The sequence below is a fragment of the Mercenaria mercenaria genome, chromosome 2 (assembly GCF_021730395.1).
Source record: "Mercenaria mercenaria strain notata chromosome 2, MADL_Memer_1, whole genome shotgun sequence".
Lineage (NCBI taxonomy): Eukaryota > Metazoa > Mollusca > Bivalvia > Venerida > Veneridae > Mercenaria > Mercenaria mercenaria.
The window spans coordinates 101,172,221-101,193,052 of NC_069362.1; the positions used below are offsets into that span (position 1 = coordinate 101,172,221).

The following is a 20,832-nucleotide window of genomic DNA, read 5'->3' on the forward strand; positions in this document are numbered from 1 at the left end:
AGCAGATATATAATTTGTATATTTTTATCGCCGACGGTTTCGTCGGAGGACCTCTAAAAATGTACCATTTTTCGTGAAAATATGCATACTTCTTCATAATTATATTAAATAGAGGGGCTGGCCTTGTCAGAGGAGTCATATCTTCATAACCTGATGTCCGATTTTAATGAATGATACCTTGTTGCGAAGGGCAAGCAAGTATCTAGAGAAAACAGGCCACGTCAGGTTCGAACTCTTTTGACTAGGGGTCAAGGTCATAGGTCAAATTCCGGTAATATTCTCAAAATATGAACTTTTCAGAGCAGTCAAGGCAGTCCTGAAAACTCGAGCACTACCTTCTCTGAGTCCAATGACACCATTGAAGCAATTCTCACGGCTCCCCGGGGCGGGCCAGCTTAGTCTTGTCCAGCACCCTACAGCAAATAACAAGTATGGCCATTTTCTGATACCTGTCCTGAGCTCTGATGGCATCATATGGACTTGTAATAGCTTAAATGTAAAGCTAAGACATCTACAAACATATTCATGTATGGTATAGGTAGGTATCTGGGGTGTAGAGACTCGAACAAGGGTCAAAATCCAACGTAGTGTCATTATCAGCTGAAATTCAGTATGAATTTAATACAATACCGTTCCTCCATGTATTACCTCCCCTGACACATATGGCTCACCAAGGTTTTCGAACATGGTCTTAATCTGTAGCCAGGACCCATACCTAGTCGACCATGTATTAAAAGGGTACAAGTTTATGTCAAAAGGGACCCAACTGGGTCGAAAACCTTCCAGACATGGCCAAAAAGGCCATTTCGAACGTACTTCGTAGCCGTGACTTGGCCTTATACCTAATAATAAATATATTACAGTTAATTGTAAATGTGTAAATAACAACTGGCGGCACTTTAGCTACCAACCCTAATTTTTTAGCATGTTACCAGAAACAATCTTTTTTTGCCTAACCTTAAGGGCCATATCTTCACATTCACGTCATTTTTTTCAGCGTCGAAAAATGTTACTGTAGTGATGCTTAAAAAGTTCTTATAGCCAAAAAACGGCACGGTCAAACTTTCTGTTTTTTACTATATATTTACAGGATGTATTAGTGTAAAACATATTCAATTTTGGTAAAAAAATTACGGATGGATTTTTTTTAATGATGAGCGAAGCTATTTTTTGTGGAAAATTTAAGTAAAAAGAAAACTCGTTTTTTGGCTCTCATTTTATTACGCGAAAACTTAGAGCAATTCCGATTAAATCATCGTCTAGAGTTTCATGTCAGCTTTCATTTCATGTATAATTTATGGGTTTACGTTTAAAAATATTGCCGGTACAACCATTTCAAGGCAGATTTTGTCCCCGTATATCTGACGTCAAAAGTGCGCGAAGTGGTCATGTTTGCGACGTCATGGAAACGTCACTGATGCATTAAACGTAAAAATATACACAGATCTAAATCAGAAATATCTTCCAGTTTTTGTTGGTACCAGTCAATAGCGTGGGCTCTGAAAAAAAGTTATAGTGTGGTTCCTCCTTAAGCCAGATAAACGGTCACATAATTATGAGGATTAAATGCAATCAGTGTTTTTTTTTTTATTGTTCTTTTTTAGTCTTCAAAAACTTTATGTTCTAATCAAAATAGTTTTGTTCAACATAAAATCACATCATTTTTGTTTAATTGATAAAATCATTTAAATACCACGTTTTTTTTTCGGGGGCGGGGAGTTAATTCTTCTTGATTTACTACGAAATATTTTGAAACTTTTGAAAGATTTTGCAATAATGTTTTCATGCATGTGATATATTCAAACATTTATACACGAATCGAAAACGCTGCAATGTCAATTTATCCAGTCTATACTATATGTCGTTTGGCTAGCTTTGTGTGCAGTTTGGATGGCATCATGAGAACAGAACATAATATTTCATCCAAAAAGTACATGTTAACAGAAAACTACCAACTGTTTACAGTAAATATATTACCCATAACCAATGTGCCAAACAAGTTTGAAGATCGCATGTTAAAGGGTTCTCAAAATATTCTGCAAAAACGGTTTTGTATAGTAACTGTGTCCTTGACATTTAAATTTCACCAACCTCAAAATAGTTCATGCCTCATGCATTACCCACGAGCTGTATGCAAACCATAGGTCAAAGCATTCTCAAATTATCAGATGTGAATACTAGTACTATCTGTGACCTTGGCCTTTGACTCACTGGCTTTAGCATCATTAGAGATCAGGCGGTGTCCATGCACATGGTCAATGTGCAAATCAAGGTCACTAGTCAAAGCATTCTTAAGTTAATGAGCAGAAACTGAATCACTAACAGACAGACAGACAGACAGATGACATGTATTTTAACATAGTATGTCCACTCCGGCGTATAAAAAGTACTACAATGAATAATAACACAAACAAAAGCTTGGTTCGTAATGTTTTATTATTTTTTCACATAGTTATCATTAATCAAGAAGTATCAGTCCAATAAGTAATAGTATTAACATCTATATGACATTTTATTCTATCTGTCATTCTGTGAGAATTCATTTATGAAATAAGATAATTTATATTTACAGAAAACATGTTCAATTACATTAAATGTTATGTTAACAAATCTATAGTACCTTTAAAACTGACTAGCTATTAATTAAAAATAATTCATGGTATTATGTGGATAATGGTTGAATACATCGAACAAATTGTAAATGTGTTCTATCTTATCAAAGTCCTAATAGTAAACTAATTATACAAGCTGTTTTTCTTGTATGCATTACTATGTAGTTTTATTTCAAGAACAGCTCTGTCCTTGTTGGCAGAGTCTACAGCAGTTGCTTCTTCTTATATCTTTGAACACAGATTGCCTCTAGGTTATGCCTATTTTAAATTGGGAAATCTATTTTAGTCAGAAAGTTTTCAGTGCAAGTGCAGCCAGTTAAATGTGTCCAGTCAATCTGAGGCTCAAGACAACTGACTATCTTAAGAGTCACGAGTTTGAACCCAAACTCCTCCAACTAAAATTCTAACAGTGTTAGACCTCTGTTAGACAGGAGTCTGGATTATGGTTACTTTTATATAACTGTCAATTCTACTTCATTTATATCTACTACAACTTTATAAATGATAAAATCAATAACAAAATCTTTCAATGCAAAGTAAAAGAAACAACTAACACACAGTCTTCACATAAATACTGTTAATTATCGCTGAGTAAATAATTTACTAAGTTTTTGCTACTATAATCTCTATCTATTTTGATTTTTTGGTGACAGAAATTATGCAAAAGTATTATCACACAAAATAAAATATTAAATCAAAAAGGTAATTTACAATTCCGTGTGCAAATGACAACTTTCCAACACATATCGGTCAGTGAGAATTGTCCAAAAATAAATAAGATTCCCTATTCCAATTTACCCCTGGTTAAGATATAACAGAAATTACATATTCATAAATCATCATCTTTCTGCTACAGTATGTGAAATTTTGGCTGTACTCAAAACAAGAGTAAAATGTAGATTTTAAAGTCAAAAACACACAATTTCATGATACAAAGATGCGAATCATCAACAGCAATGTAAATGTCTTTGAAAAAGAAATCAAGAGGTGCAATTTCATACTTGTACAAATAAGTGTAGAACATCACTTTTTATTTCAGTATATGTCTGAGGTGCAAATATTCAAAACGTTGCAACTCTAAACATAACTTAGCTGTACAAATTCAAAATGTACTAGTAAAAGACTAAAATGTAAAGTTTAAAATGTGTCGATTTATATGTAGTCCTTAATTTTGTCCACAGTTTCCAGCAGGCTCATTCTTGCAGGCTGCATAGTATACACATAAGCATTTGTAATAAGATTACCCTCTCTATCAATTAGATGCCATAAATTTATATTTTAACTTAAGACTTAAAAAAAATTATTTCTTAACATTTATACGTTTGGTTGCCTTGAATTCAAGATGCACATTTTACAAAACATCGGATCAACAGTAACACAAAATGTGTAAAACCTTATTAATTACACAAAACAAATTCTCTCATATTCCTTTATTATATCTAGAATGAGCATATATATACAGAACAACATGAGCATATAAAAATAGCATGCTTTGAAAAGGCATTTTATAAACAGCATACATGTTAAAATGATCTCCTAAACAGGTGATTTAATACTTGAATAAAACTTCTATTAAACAATTTTATGAACACAACAGGTTCATTAGTCATTGTCAAAATATGAATGTTTGTTGTTTCTTTCTGCAGACAGAAAACATGCATAACAAACACATGACTAGCACTATCCGTTCAGTCTACAGTACAATTATGACACGGAAATAATATGAATTTGCCTTCATAAAACATTCTAATTTACTAAAATACATATCACAACTTCAGCATGAAACAATTGCAACTGCTTCTTTGTTTTACAATTAACACAGATTTTATGTTTAAGAAGTTAAGCCACTTGAAGACTGTTGCAAAATGTACTATAACGAAATAGCAAAGATGTACCAAATAACAGAAAATAACTGTTAAAAGGTAATTTCTTCCTCTAATTCTTATCATATACACCAATTGCATTGTAATAAATATCTTATAATTTCAACAGTTTTCTGGCATGAAGTGCAGTCATCAACTATATCAACAGATTTGTAGACGATACATTGTCATGAATAGTTACCTAGCCAAGATCACAATCATTATGTACACCGTGTACTTTATATAATTTATTAACAGTATATACACTGCATTGTCATGAAGCTGTAACTTTGAATAATTATCTAGCTCAGAGATTAATGATTGCAAACACAGATTTGAAGACCTCACACACCGTCATAAATTTGAAAGTTTTTCCTAACACAGAGCACTATCATTGTACATAGACTTGAAGATGTGATGCCGACTGTATCAACATTTTTAGTCCTGGCATGAAACTGCTGATTTCTGAGAAATTTCCCTGACTGACCATTTGTGTATAAATTGCAAGTCCTGTGTTATAATCATACTGTTGTACAGTTTGAACAATCTGGTGTAAACCTTGAATAACTGCAGGCGATAACTGAAATATGAAATGACATAATGTGTTATATTGTTTACTTGATTACGTTTGATGTAACATCATAATTGTTAATTTCAACAAACCAGTCAACAGACAGTCAAGTGTATGGTACAAGCACAAACCATGCTGCATTAAACTAATGAAAAATAATGACAAGGAGCAGAAGTTACTCATATGTAGGTTATGCTTCCAAATGTATGTCAACAATTTCAATTTTTGTAATATTTATAAACAGAAAGTAATATATTTAAAATGTCAAAAATCACATTAGGTACTTTTTAAATGGATATCTCATGTGTTTGCTATGAACTATAGCTAAATTCCTTCATTTTATATTCATTCTTTACTGTGTGAATAACCAAGTGGACAGCCTTTCTACATATTATAGGATTATCAGGTTTTACACACACAAAAAATATACAAAATTACTGCCAAGAATTCACCGAATCGCTTTTTTTAAACGTTTGATTAACACTTACTTAGCAAATGAAAAACCATTATTATTTTTGAAAAAGAAAAAGACATCAATCTAGAGTCCCTGAATTGTCAGAAATTATATCAAATTTCTTGGAGTATACTTACTGTGCCTTCTCTAAGCATGTCATAAAGAATTTCTAGCTTTTTCATTACATCATCAAGTTTTCTCTTCATTTGCTGCAAACATATAATAGTTAAATTTAGTTCAAAATATATACAGGACATTTGTTTAATGTTTTTTACTGAAGTATTGGCATATATCAGTGAATTACAAATATTTCAGTGACAATATCATTTTCATTTTTCACTGGTATAAAATTATATTTGAATGAGAAAGATCATGAATGATTAATAGTTGGAAATTCTTTCCAAAACACACTTCAATAAAGATACAAATGTACATCAATACAAGAACATGGAAATATATGCTCTACTGTATTTAAATGTAAAAGAAATCTAGAAATATCATAGAACTTTTTAACTTTTTTTTTTTTCAACATAGATATTATAACGTCGCAACATTGTGATATTATTACAAAATTTATGAGACACTGCCCAAGTTATGGCAGGATCTCACTTTGTGTGACATACAAATTGACGATTAACTGGGGTGGGGAAGCAATGCACGAGTCCTCTTTGTTGAAACACCAGTAGGGGACTATTTGTTGAAACACCAATAGGATACCATTTGTTGAAACACCAATAGGGGACTATTTGTTGAAACACCAATAGGGGACTATTTGTTGAAACACCAGTAGGGGACTAATTATGAAATATTAATACGACAATGGTGTGGTTTTACTTACAGCATTATTTGCTCTTGTTTGACAATTATGCACCAAATTATTGAATATATCTTGTAAAACTTTATGTTCTTCTGGAATAGGTGCCTTTGGAACTTCCTTCACAGGCTCTGGGGCAGCCGGCTGAAAAAAAAAAAAACCAAGATTTATATTTTTCAAGGATTAATTCATAATTCTGTAACTTAGTTCAGGCAAAAAAGACAGTGTAAACTCTAACATTGCACAGTATAAATTTATCTTTAATTTGAAAACATGCAAACTAAAATCATATAATGAAAATATGACTTAAATCAAACTTTATTTAAAGTATTTAGCACAGATGTTTAAGTGTAAAATAGATTTCTTGAACTCATTACTACATTATTTTATTTGAATTAAAATAGAGAACATATCCTTAATGTACAAATTTGTGATTGTGTAACATTTTGTTTTCACTTCAACTGTCAAGCGGACAATAAATAAATGCATGCAGCTGCACTTCATGATGTAGAACTAACACATTGTAGAACCAACATGACAGAGATCAATTAATGCATTAGTCAAGTCAAATCAAACTTTTTATTCATTCACCCTTGCTTCGAGACAAACATCATCTCACCTTTGGTGCAACATGGCCGTTAGTGTACGTAGGTTGTGGTGTTGTTGAGAATTTCTGGTACAGAAGATAGGCATGTTACACAATATATAAAATACAAACAAGCACTGCTGCAAATACTCTTTTAATATCATTCTTTAGCAAATAGCATCGTAATAAACTTTTTTAAGTGACACGTTTTTACTAATTACGAGCTTCATTACTAAAAACGATACATAAAATATTAAGGTGTAAGAAATATGGTAAAAATGGTGTTAATTTCTATCAAATTAGTTTTGTGATTTTTTATATATAGTCATGTGTTTTAAAAGAACATTTGCAGCATAAAATTAAAGCAAGCCCTCTATTCACAAAACTGTCAACTTTCTAAACAAATAACAATGCTATATTTTTGTTTGTTTGTTTGGTATAGAGACCCAATTTCAGTCATGTCGTGACTTTTCCAGCATTTGATGGCAGAGGGAGACCCTAGGTGCCCCTCCAGGCCTTGTTTCCGGTATGGGCAGGCACTTGGGTAAGAACCACTAACTTATCATAGGCCGGCTGTATATACCACGCTTTATAACTTGCAAATGTTAACATTGTGTTGCCATAGCTCTAATAGATGCATATACCTTTTTAATAGATTGATATTTTTATTTTAAAATACTGACAAAGCTGGCCTAAAGTAGCATAAAAACATTCCACTGAAATTTTGGCATATATTTATCCAGTGCATTTTCACAAAACATCAAACCCAACACTTGTTGAAATATTGTGAATAGAGAACCAGACTGTTTACTAGTATGTGCAAATCATACAAGCAGCAAAAATACCACAGAAGTATGAATTTCAACTATCTATGCTTTGTACAACAATAAAGTAAAAATTATCATATTGATAAAGACTGTAAGCTGAAATGACCCGCGCCATGAGAAAACCAACATAGTGCGTTTGCGACCAGCATGGATCCAGACCAGCCTGCGCATCGAAACAGTCTAGTTAGAATCCATGCTGTTCGCTAATGGTTTCTCTAATTGCAATAGGCTTTGAAAGCGAACAGCATGGATCCTGACCAGACTGCGCGGATGCACAGCTGGTCTGGATCCATGCTGGTCGCAAACGCACTATGCTGGTTTTCTCATTGTGTGGCTCAAATGTTAATGAAATTAAAGAGCGTGAAATCTAGTGTCTTTAAAAATTCTGTATCTATTTGGACAGCAACAGTGAAACAAAATAGCATCTACACAACAAATTGGTAAAGAACTTAAATACGAGGATCTTAAAATACTGAGAAAAAAAATGTGTATGAAAGAAAGAAGAAAAACTGTTAACAGTTATCGCTTGACTAGAGATGCAATAAATTCTCTAATATTATTATTCTAGTATATAAAACCCTTAAAAGACTTTGGTATACAGCTGAACCTGTAAAGACAGACCACACTAGGGGATCAGAAACAGTAATGAAACACTGTTTGATTGTGTACTTTGCAGCTAAAGACAGCTCTGAACAATATCTTAACATAAAATGTACTAATGAAAGTTAAATACTTGCAACTCCAACCCTTAACAATTGATAAATATTGGTGCTGTGGTCTTTCGAGTCAGGTGGCTGTAGAATGGGTTTGACTGTATATTACTGTACATTCTTCTGAAGCTCGTCCAATTCGTTTGATTTTTTTTAAATGGTACTTTTAAAATAATAAGATGCTACTTTGACACAATATCTGCTGAAGTCTTTCAGGGTGATATATATTATCTAATTGTTATTTAACTTAGTACAAATTTAACTTTGTTAGAGAACTATATATGATGCAAGAAGTTGCAGAAAAAGAAAAACACAAGCTTAAGACATAAATATGTCTTTCAATACAAACTCTGGCACCTTGTATATTTCCATAGATTGCATATTTGCAAAAACTGTTTTTATCAATTGCTGTGCAGCAGTAAAAATAGAGACTAAATGAATATTTTAAGAGCCCCATTGTATTAAAGCTTTAGCCTGCTGGCAGCAAGTGATTCTACCTTTGCGACCAGTGCAGACCAAGATCAGCCTGCACATCCGTGCAGTCTGATCATGGTCTGCACTGTTTCGTTATCGAGTCAGTAAATTTTCAGTGAACATCCCTTCAAATAATAAATGGTATTGCCCAAATTGAATGATGGACCAGTCCATTGTAGAAATTTAGCAGGGTAAGGGTTAAACGCAATATGCTCTAAATAAGTCATGACTGCAATATAACTACCATATATTAACAGTATCCTTATCATGTACACATTTAATGACTAAATTTCGACATGAAAGAACTTTGCACATAACTGATATTGCAAGCATTGTAAAACAACATCTAACTTGTGTAAGACAGCCAATCAGACATTTACATTAAGACATGGAAATATACAAGGTTTTGCTATAGGTCCCAGCGTTGTGTTGTGTGTATTTTAACATATTTACCTGAGGTTCTGGCTTGTATTCCTGTGGATTGTAGAAATTTCCATAGTTCATTTGGCTTCCTGGCTGGCTCTGGTCTGGTACCTGGGGTTGACTACCATATATAGGGTTTGTGATTGGGGCAGGATCACTTGGCTGGGGCTGATATTAAAATACGTTAGTATTAAAGCATACTCGTTATCATTATCTAGTTACAAGTAAACTTGGATATGGACATTTATACATATGCTAATGGTTCCTTAAAATACACAGACTTATCTCTTTACCTGATTACTGGGGCAATAATGGTTTTCACAAATACTGCCTCCATACATCTATTGCAGTGTTATAACACAGTTATTGGGAAATTGTTAGATCCAAACAGACACAATAAAAATATATCCTTTAATTTCATCACTGCAACATTTAGGAGACAAACTGTTTCTAGTTCGGCCTTTAACACACCATGAATACTTACATCAAGGAATAATTACAAAAGTTATAGTAAGTAACATGTAAGCTGATTTTCATGATTTGACAAATGAATTTCAACATTTACCTTTGGCTTGTCTTTTTTCATTACCATAGGAGGATCATTCCATGCTTTGTCTGGTTTGGAATCTTGGAACGAGTGGAAGTTTGGATGGGTACCACCACCTGAAGGAGGCTGACCATATCCTGCAAACATTACCAGAAACATTTTTGTTAACAATGCTAGTATTTCATCATTTTCCTATAGCTTTGTTTGCACTTATAAATAAGAACTTGAATATTGTGACTGGTCACATTTTTTTTTATAAAGGCCTTGGAATCCTTGAATCCTTAAAACTTGACAGTCCCTCTGCTGGCAAAATCAATATACACTCAAATAAAACAAGTATGAATACTATCCTTAGCATGCAATGTGAGAACTTGATCTCTGTTTGCAAATGATCCTTTTAAAAAGAACAAGCAAATTCAATGAATTGGTATCCCCCGCCGAAAGGGTTTGTGGTGAGGAATGGCAAAAAGATATATCCGGCAAAAAGTTAAGGATGTTAATAAGAAGCAAATAATTAATTTCATTAGTCAAAATCAATTTAACAGAAAACAAATGTTTAATTAAAGAATACATAATAAATGTATGATACTTTGATCCTGACTAAAGAATTTATTTTGAATGGGATATGCTTACTGTAATAAGCTTAGCTTTTAAAATTAAATGCAGTTAATTGAAATGTGAGCTTGAAGTTTAACTGGAACGAAATATTGTCTTTGAGTGGTTTGGCACCAGGTGTTGCTGTTTAACATGTACATTTGAACTTAAAAGGACAGATGTCCTTAAGAGAACACAGGTAAGATATCTTGAACATGGCTGAGGGCAAGGTTTGTGCAGTCACAACTTAACATGTTGAAGGTTTGAACATTAAAAAAAAAAAAAAAAAAGGAATGGAAATATATATATAGATATATGTATATATTTTTTTTTAGGGGGTGGGGGTGCAGGGGAATGGGAGAGGAAACAAAATTTTACATGTTGATTATAAATATTGATTAAAAATTAAAAAAAAATAAATAAAAAATAAAATAAAAGGGTAAAAGGGGTGGGGGGGGGGGGGGGGGGGGGGGCGGCAGATGATGCATGATCAGTGGTGGGCATGACTGGGTGGATAAGTGAGGTAGGGGTATGGTACAACTTGGAAGGTTTGAAAAAAATCTAAAATAAGAAATGAAAAAAAAAAAAAAATTTTGGGGGGGGGGGGGGGGGGGGGGGGGGGAGGGGGAAGGGGTGTGACCAAGGCAAGTGGGTGACCAGGTGTGGGTGCGCAACTTCACATGTTTATAATAAATGTTCACAGAAAAGAATGAAAGAAATTTAATGAAATTCTGCCAAATGGTAAGTTTGTTATGTACAAATATGTGGATTTTTAGACAATTAAAGGGCAATAACTCTGAAGTTACAAAAGAAACCCATACAAAATTGTCTGTGCACAACCACATTATAGTGCTCTAAATTCTGTTAAAGTTTCATAGTTCTAGGTCAAATATATCAAAAGTTATGATGCAGAAATTGCCATATCTATAGTACCCTATATAGTTAACACTAGAAACTTCTAAGGGCCATAACTCTGGTGTTACTTGGGCAATCTGTCTGAAACTTGATGGGCCCCATAACCTCATAGTGGTGAACATGTATATGAAGTTTGTTTGAAAAAAATCTAAAATAAGGAATGATTTTTTTTTTTTTTTTTTTTTTTTGGGGGGGTGGGGGGGGTGTCGGGGGAGAGGTGTGTGATCAAGGTAAGGGGGTGACCAGGTGTGGGTACACAACTTCACATGTTTACAATAAATGTTCATGGAAAAGAATGAAAGAAATTTAATGAAATTCTACCAAATGGTAAGTTTGTTATGTACAAATATGTGGATTTTTATACAATTAAAGGGCAATAACTCTTAATTTACATATAAATCCGAATGAAATTATGTGTACACAACCACATTATGGTGATCTAAATTCTGTTTAAGTTTCATAGTTCTAGGTCAAATATATCAAAAGTTATGATGCAGAAATTGCCATATTTATAGTACCCTATATAGTTAACACTAGAAACTTCTAAGGGCCATAACTCTGGTGTTACTTGGGCAATCTGACTGAAACTTCATGGGCCACGAGAACTCATAGTGGAGAACATGTATATGAAGTTATAAATAAATATTCCCAACCATTTCCTAGATATGGCTCCGGACGGACGGAAAGACGGAAGGACGGACGGAAAGACGGACGGAAGGACGGAAGGACGGACAACGTCAAAACTATATCCCTCCGACTTTCGTCGGGGATAATAAAATACAGTTGAACCTGCTTTAATGGCCACCAGTGTTATGCAACCACTTGCTTTAAGCAGCCAGTCAGTTAACTTGGCAAATTGATTTTTTCCCAAATTTTAACTTAAGCAGCCAGCTGTCTTGAGCAGACAGACTGTGTCACTCCTTTGGTTGGCTGCTTCAGACTGATTTCACTGTACACTGAAAATCTGTCTAATTGGAAATGAAACTGTCAGGTCGTTGCTGTTCTCATGTGATATTGCACACAGGATCGACTTAACAGTTAAAACAGATCTATGTAAAAACCCTAAAATCTCAGACAGGAGATATGTTTAACAACTGCATAAAAAGAGGTTACTTAATATTATTCCAGAAATGAATAATCTATGAAAACTGGGAATTTACCTGGTGTAGCACTGGTATACATGTTACTGGGTGCCCCGGATGGCTGGGATACAGTTGGTGTTGGATACTGTCCTCTACAATGTAAAACATAACTTATCAGAATATGCATTTAAAATAATAAACAATTTCTAATAGAATGTCAAATATCCCACTTTGAATAATCTGCCAGAGAAAAAAAATCATATAAAATCTCTGCTTAAAAAAAGGACTGTTATGTTTAACATGTTACAAGACTGTCCTTAAAGCAGCACTATCACTCAAACCTATATATGATTTATGTCTGGAATATCTACATATAATTTCACTTACCCATAATTGTATGCTGGCTGAACTGGCTGTGTGTTATAATCCATTGGATTGTAAGTGTTGACTCCATACCCAGAAGAGGCCGCTCCACCATACCCTCCTGTTGTTGCATTGGGATACTTATGAGCAAGCGGCCCTTTGTTGGTAGGTGATGAGGGTGCACCCGATGTGACTTGACCACCGTATGTTGGAACTGACGAAGCACCAGCTGGGTTACTGTACGAGGGTCCAGTTGGTCCAGTTAAAGGATTGTTTACACTGTATGTAGGTACTGTGGGACCATTCATGACTGGATACTGGTTTGAATACTGACCATGACTAGTGTATGTCCCTGAAAATAACACACAACTTACTACTAGTTATTGCAAACATTTACAACAGACAATCCCTTCAGACAGGCATATTCCAACATGAACCAATTTTCTAAATCATATATCATTCACTTAAGACTCTTTAAAATCAAAGAAAGCACCTGATCTTCAATTTTTCATAGTAGCACCCAAAGATCCGATTTCTGAAACATGTCCCTCCAGACACTTGTCCATCCAGACATTATTTCAAGGAAGGGCATGCAACTGAGTAGAACCAAGTCAGCCAGATGGCTTCCTAACATGAAAGAATTTGATCCCTAGCAAGACTAGTACCTTAAGCACATGGCAATCTATGCTCTTAAAATATTTATTCAAGAGTCCAATCCACAGTTCACACTTTGTTTGCTTAACAGAAACTGTATAAGGACCACTAGAACCTACCTGTTGTAGTTGTATTGAATGTAGAATTAGCTGTTGCCTGGTATGTAGTAGGCTGTTGTTGTCTAGGTGCCGGCTGCTGGACTGCCACATTCACTTTCTGCCAGGGGCACTGTGGGGCTGACATTCCTTGGGGTACAACACTCAGGGCTTGATACAGTCTGTCCCTCAATACTGCTAGGCTATGCTAAAATGAGAAGAAAGCTAGGTTTGATAATTTCAGTGATCTATCTTTTATGCTATGAACATGGACTTAAACATAATTACAGTTTTGCTATCTGTATGTAAAATATAATTATTTCATGTACAGACAATGAAAGCGAGGTATTGTAATTTGAATTGCTATCTTGAAAAACAATTAGAAAATGAAGTTTGATTAATACATGTATATTTACTATCAAATCACCTGCAGAGCTTGATAATCCTCTTACATTACATTTATCGGGTCATCTTTATACATATTTCACTCATATTTTGCGAGTCTCCTATGTGAACTCACTCAATGACAGAGATTACGCTACTTCTATAAATATAACCCTACAGTATGAAGTTGGCACTTCTGCTCTCAAACAAGCTTATTTACCAGAACGCATCCAAAACATTATAATTTACCTCTGAACTTTCACCAAGATATCTCAGTGCGGTATCTAAACATCCCTGTGAAGACAGAATACCAGCATATTCACTCAATTTATCAGCTACGATACCAGTAGTGATTTCTGGAGCTTGACCTCTAGATGTCTCAACTGCTTTACGTAACAACATCACTTTCTCTACCAGATCCTAGCACAATTATAAGATAGATATACTGTGAAATCAAGGCAAAACATTTTGTGTTTCTGGAAAATACAACTATTTCATAGCGATATGATTTTACTGTATGAACAAATATGGAAAAAAAACAAAAAACGTTGTTTTTTTAAACACTGATTAATCAAGCACAAACTCTGAAAATATCTTCAGCATTTAATTTAACAGCAATTAAGGTATTATCAGACATAGGTGAATTATCAGACTAACTATTAAACATCTCATTTATTGCAACTGCCTACCTACTTACCAAGTACAAAAAAAAAACAGCAGCACGAGATGTTATAAAAAGTCTCACATTTTATTGTAATTATTTGCATGCAGAAGGTAAGAATGCGATGCCAGTCAAGGTTTGCATTGGTACTGCAGTAGTATAAATGTATAAATGATCATTCAACAAAGAAGTTTTGCCTGTACTACTGGTAACACAGTCTATGCAATTAAGGGAAAAACAGCACTTTTTTTCGACAGAAACAAAGGCTTGCTATGATTACTGTTTTATCCAACATTTCTGTAACAAGATTTTTCCTTCATTTCTATATTAATACAAAATAGTGTGATAGTTTACATTATTCAAAAGCACTCCAAGGGGGGTAATAAGACCATTTTAAATTTTCAAAATATCTTGATAAGACTTTTATCATCAAAAAATGATTCCGTTAGGGTATTCTCCAATGTAAATTTAAGCCATTTTCGACATCAAATTAACACACAAAATTTTTTTCTTTTTTCAGGTATCGTCGCACCACGTAATTTTACGCACACCTATTTCGACGCCATTTTTGTTTTGACCTCGTTCTCGATTAACTTGGGGTTTCCGATGACGTAGTTACTCGGTGTAATGACAGAAAACATCATGATTAATTTTACCGATAAAAAAGTTGGAAAGTTCAGGATTTGAAGAGATTTATCTAACTTACATTTACCCTATACATGATTTTAATGTTTCTACTAATGCAAATTTTCATCTATTTTAAAAACGTCCCTGTGGAAGCTTAGATTAAAAAAAGTTACTGGAAATTTTGTTGTACGTCTGCAGCCGACTTTGGAGCTATCAAGGTCACATCACTGCCATGTGACATATGTAGTCGCACTATTTTATGCACTGTTTTGGAAGATGTACGCATTATATATCAATGCGATCATTACTACACACTTCAATTTTTTTTCTTGTCAAGTAGGCTGCGAACACTGGGTTCATCTAAAGTTTTGTATAAAACAAAATGTGCCAAATTCCTCTGTAAACACTGCAGTCCAGAAAAATGAAAGAAAAAACATCAGACAGCGTGTATTAAAAAAGCAGAGTGATTATTTATGTTCTTAGCCCCTTATGTTCATGAATGTTAAAATGTTTTCCGATTTATTTATATCATTTGTCCTTAATATTGATTATCTTCTTGCATCTGCTTTTGTGTCAAGTTTTATTGCATCATCCATGACAGTTATGGTGTAGCACATTACTTACAGTGATTACACAAATATTTAAGCCAATCAAAAGCTTCGTAACAAGTATCATGTAAGATGCGTCGAAATAGGTGTGTTAGAAAAAGTATGGCCGACCACACTAGTTGTTGTTTACCTTTTGATTTCTGGCAGTCATTTGTGTAGAATAAGATGTTATTGGTATGATTCAATGCATAAAAGGTTAGTGCACATGCAACATCTAATAGAGTCACGTATGTTACTGAATGAAAAAGCGCGGCCATGTTGCTTGTTATGTGCGTCGAAACTGGTGAGTCTGGGATATTAGTAGTTTGTTAAAAAAAACTTTCAGGATATTCGTTAGCATAAAAGCAATATTGCAGCACATTTTGTAAAAGAAAAAATTTCCAAATTATGATTTTCTCTGATTTTTACAGTGGAAAAAATACATTTGTTACTATACAATTAGCAAAATTAAAGCTATTTCAAAATCAGAATGATCCTACTACCACTCTCACAGGCCTTTCAAAAGATGTATAGTTAATATCTGAACCTTGCAACTCATAAAAAAAAACACTATTGCTCAGGTGTATCAAAAAGTAATTCTGGAAGTTCCTAAGTCTGTCTAAATGGGAGACCACCTACCTAACTGGAAGGGCAAACTATAACCCTAGAACTGCTTGTGAATCACATCTTTTACTATGATAGGTGCATTTCAGTGTACTGTCCACAAATAGTATAATCATTTACCTGTAAGGCCATTGGTGAGTTACTGCTCTGTGTCGTATTGAACCAATTTTCCACCATTTTCTCAACATTCCCGGAGCATATATAACACAGACCAGCATAGGGAGATAGTTCTCCATTTCCTTCATTTTCTAACCTTGCTGCCAAAGTATCTAAAGAGAAAACAATGTTTCCATTACACCAAGTTCACACCTTAAAAAATTTCAGACAAGCACTAACAACAGTATTTCTCTTTTCACTTTAATTACTCCTTCCTAAGAAGTAGTAGTATTAGTAGTGGTATTAGAATATTTGCTTGTTTTTCATTTAGCACAGATTTTCAACAGTATTTCAGTTTTGAAATGACCAGCAGTTAACCTAACCAGTTTTCCTGGATATTGTACTAGCACTAACCTGTTCTCCACAAGTAACTGCTAACTTCCTCACAAGAATCAGTGGTAGAGGACAATTGATTTCAAACACAATATCATTTATCAATTGTCAAGTACATACAGCTTGCACGCTGATCGACTCAAGGCCCCGCCAATCTATAGACAAGCACTTTCCTTATTGAACTAAGCAAGCGGACTGTATCAGAATAAAGTACTTGTAACTCAAAGGAAGTGCTCTAATGCTCCGCTCAGCTGTTCTCGGCTATTCATTTCTTATACAACAATTTGTTTCTCTAAAGTATGAACTCAAGAAGAATGTTAACATTTACAGGAAAGTATCATTTTACCTCCTATAGATAATAAATTACGTAAACCTTACCACAGAGAGTAGAGAATTCATCAGCTGGAGAGTATGTGAGTATAACAGCTAAAGCTTCCTTCCAGTTGTCCAATTCACAGCTGTTCACTACCTGCCTCCAATCATGTGTTACGATTGCAGATACCAACTGAAAAATACCATGCATTGTACGTACATCTGTTTCTTATTTGACAATAAATAGGAAATACTGGATAACTGATACTGATACAAGTTTATTCGGACACTGAAAACACATTAATAGATTATGATGTTTCACCTCTAACAGTTCTTGATATGTAAAATACTTATGGTTAAAAAAAAATACCCCAGCTTCTTAGATTTCTTAGAGTATTATATTTGCCACCAAAACTAACAACTTTCCAAAAGGTTTAAAAAAAAATGGATGGCAAATGACTCTAAGTGCAAGAAAGTCATGTAATGTCCCGAGGAAACTGCCTTGGTAGGAGCAAACTAACAATCAGCAGAGTGGTGGACTTAAAAGTTCATATGTGCATGATGTAGCAAAACAGGATGCATGTATGTATATTATTTACTTACTACTTTACACTTTATTACTGTTTCTTCACTTTTTATAACTAAATAGAGTAACACATTTTTACTGTTCTGCAAGAGGTAGAATTATTTTGTGAGAAATAGCTTTGCATTTTTCTTTTAAGACAAGAGATCACAGAGTGATCTTGGCGCCCACCAATGTACCATTTTTGAGTGTTCCAAATTTCAAGACTTACTGACTAGCTCAAGGTCAAATTTCATTTCCGTACACAACACTTTGCATGTGGTCCAAATTCGAAAGCTGTAGCTTGAGAAATGTGAAAGTAGGTCACTAGATCAATTTCAAGGACGAAACGTGAAAGTAGGTCACTAGGTCAAAATCAAGGTCAAATTACACTTCAGAACACAAATTTATGCATGTGGTCCAAATTTAAAGCCTGTACCTTCAAAAATGTGAAAGTAGGTCACTAGGTCAATGTCAAGGTCAAAGTTTGTTTCGGTACACAATCCTATGCATGTGGTCTAAATTTGAAGCCTGTAGCTACAGAAATGTGAAAGTAGGTCACTAAGTCAATCTTAAGGTCAAAGTTCATTTCGGTACACAAAACTATGCAAGTGGTCCAAATTTGAAGGCTGTAGCTCGAGAAATGTGAAAGTAGGTCACTAGGTCAAAATCAAGGTCAAATTTTATTTCGGAACACAGAACTATGCATGTGTTCCAAATTTGAAGCCTGTACCATCAAAAATGTGAAAGTAGGTCACTAGGTCAATGTAAAGGTCAAAGTTTGTTTCGGTACACAAAACTATGCATGTGGTCCAAATTTGAAGGCTGTAGCTTGAGAAATGTGAAAGTAGGTCAGTAGGTCAAAATCAAGGTCAAATTCCAATTCGGAACACAGAACTATGCATGTGGTCCAAATTTGAAGCCTGTACCTTCAAAAATGTGAAAGTAGGTCACTAGGTCAAAGTCAAGGTCAAAGTTTTTTTCAGTGCACAAAACTATGCACGTGGTCCAAATTTGAAGGCTGTAGCTACAGAAATGTGAAAGTAGGTCACTAGGTCAAAATAAAGGTCAACTCATGTCAAGGTTCATCTTGCCACTCAAAACCATACAGGTAGTCCAAACTTGAATGTTGTAGGTTATTGACAAGAAGATTTGTAAATCTTTTCCCTATATAAGTCTATATGAACCATGTGACCCCCCAGGGCGGGGCCATATTTGACCCTAGGGGGATAATTTGAACAAACTTGGTAGAGAACCACTAGATGATGCTACATTACAAATGCCAAAGCCCTAGGCTTTGTGGTTTGGACAAGAAGATTTTCAACGTTTTTCCCTATGTAAGTCTATGTAAACCATGTGACCCCGGGGCGGGGCCATATTTGACCCTAGGGGGATAATTTGAACAATCTTAGTAGAAGACCACTAGTTGATGTCATATACAAAATATCAAAGCCCTAGGCCCTGTGGTTTTGAACAAGAGGTTTTTCAAAGTTTTTCCCTATATAAGTGTATATAAACCATGTGACCCCCGGGGCGGGGCCATATTAGACCCCAAGGAAATATTTTGAATCATCTTGGTAGAGGACCACTAGATGATGCTTCATACCAAATATCAAAGCCCTAGGCTCTGTGGTTTTGGACAAGAAGATTTTCAAAGTTTTTCCCTATAGAAATCTATGTAAACTATAGAAATAAACAAAGGGCCATAACTTACTAAAAAATTGTTGAACCAGTTTGATTTTCAGGGGGACACAACTAGGGTACCAATACATCATTCTGACAAAGTTTGGTCAAAATCCCCCAGGTAGTTTATGAGGAGATGCGATAACGAGAAATTGTTAACGGACGGAAGGACGGACGGACTGACGGACGGACGGACGGACGGAAGGACGACGGACCACGGACGCAGAGTGATTTGAATAGCCCACCATCTGATGATGGTGGGCTAAAAACTTACCAAAGCCTTAATTCTAAATGACTACATTAACATATATGATACTTACCCTGCCTAAATTTGTGCCATTTTTCTGGAAGTATCTCTGCTGTGTTCGACTGAGAAGTTCTGGTCCTCCCGCTATAGCCAGCAGTATTGCCTCGGCCATTTTGTTCTCACACAGACACATATCTACAGCTGCTTCAAAATTCCCAGTCAGTAATGCTTGACATAACAAACCATCTGCATCTGAATGAATCATAAACATATGAATGAATTACAACACACTTCATAAACATCTGAATGAGTTACAACACACTTCATAAGCATCTGAATGAATTACAACATTCATAATTATTTGAATAATTTACAACTTGTATCAGGCAGCTTGGCAGTTATAACCGTTTTTAATTAGCTAATAGTTTACCAACTGGCCACACCTGAGTGGCTGTCAGAGGGATTCCAACCACTTACCTTCCATACCTGAGGCTGATTGTTTAACCACTAGGCAGCCATGTATGACTTGTCTTCTTTATTTCCAAGTATGAACAAGTACATATCTAAGAGACATCTATTGTAATTCTGTTAAGCTATCAAGTAGAGAGTTTCAAATAAGCTTTCAGCTTCCTACTCAATCCTGTATGCCTTTTTGATATATGTACATGTTATAAATAAATTGTGATTAATAAAATATTGTTTAAACCAAACTATAACTACCTAACTGAACTCCAGTAACAATTTTAAGCACATACCATCAGATGCTGAGAGACTTAGTGGAGTTTCAGATTTCTTGGAAGCTTGAGTACCAGACTGACCTATCTCATCAAATGCTGAAGATCCTCCATCTGAGAAATGTAGTTCATCTCTGCTCCCAGGTGTCTGAAAGGTATTCATGTTTGATTCATGTTCTATTATTTGTCTACTCTTTATTTTATGTCAGGGGCCTCCGTGGCCGAGTGGTTAAGGTCGCCGGCTTCAAATCACTTGCCCTCATCGATGTGGGTTCGAGCCTCACTCGGGCGTTGAATGTCGGTGGTTCTACCAATGTGCCTGCTCGTGATGAAATAATG

General features: G+C 34.8%; 1 protein-coding gene across 2 annotated transcripts in view; it reads right to left on the minus strand.

Moving 5' to 3' along the window:
* Nucleotides 1-2,418: 2,418 nt before the first annotated feature.
* LOC123562417 (protein transport protein Sec31A-like) overlaps nt 2,419-20,832 on the minus strand; it is a 33,427-nt gene continuing 15,013 nt past the window's right edge. The window contains exons 15-28 of one of the 2 annotated variants that reach the window (XM_053537379.1): nt 20,515-20,641; nt 19,833-20,011; nt 17,334-17,460; nt 16,587-16,735; nt 14,217-14,387; nt 13,608-13,791; nt 12,859-13,186; nt 12,550-12,623; nt 9,899-10,017; nt 9,364-9,501; nt 6,933-6,986; nt 6,338-6,457; nt 5,637-5,708; nt 2,419-5,054 (exon numbers count right to left, since the gene is read on the minus strand). In XM_053537379.1, coding sequence (XP_053393354.1) covers nt 4,866-5,054; nt 5,637-5,708; nt 6,338-6,457; nt 6,933-6,986; nt 9,364-9,501; nt 9,899-10,017; nt 12,550-12,623; nt 12,859-13,186; nt 13,608-13,791; nt 14,217-14,387; nt 16,587-16,735; nt 17,334-17,460; nt 19,833-20,011; nt 20,515-20,641 — 2,031 coding nt within the window. In that variant the 3' untranslated portion in view covers nt 2,419-4,865. The remainder of the gene's footprint in view (nt 5,055-5,636; nt 5,709-6,337; nt 6,458-6,932; nt 6,987-9,363; nt 9,502-9,898; nt 10,018-12,549; nt 12,624-12,858; nt 13,187-13,607; nt 13,792-14,216; nt 14,388-16,586; nt 16,736-17,333; nt 17,461-19,832; nt 20,012-20,514; nt 20,642-20,832) is intronic. The other variant, XM_053537380.1, reaches the window with a different exon arrangement.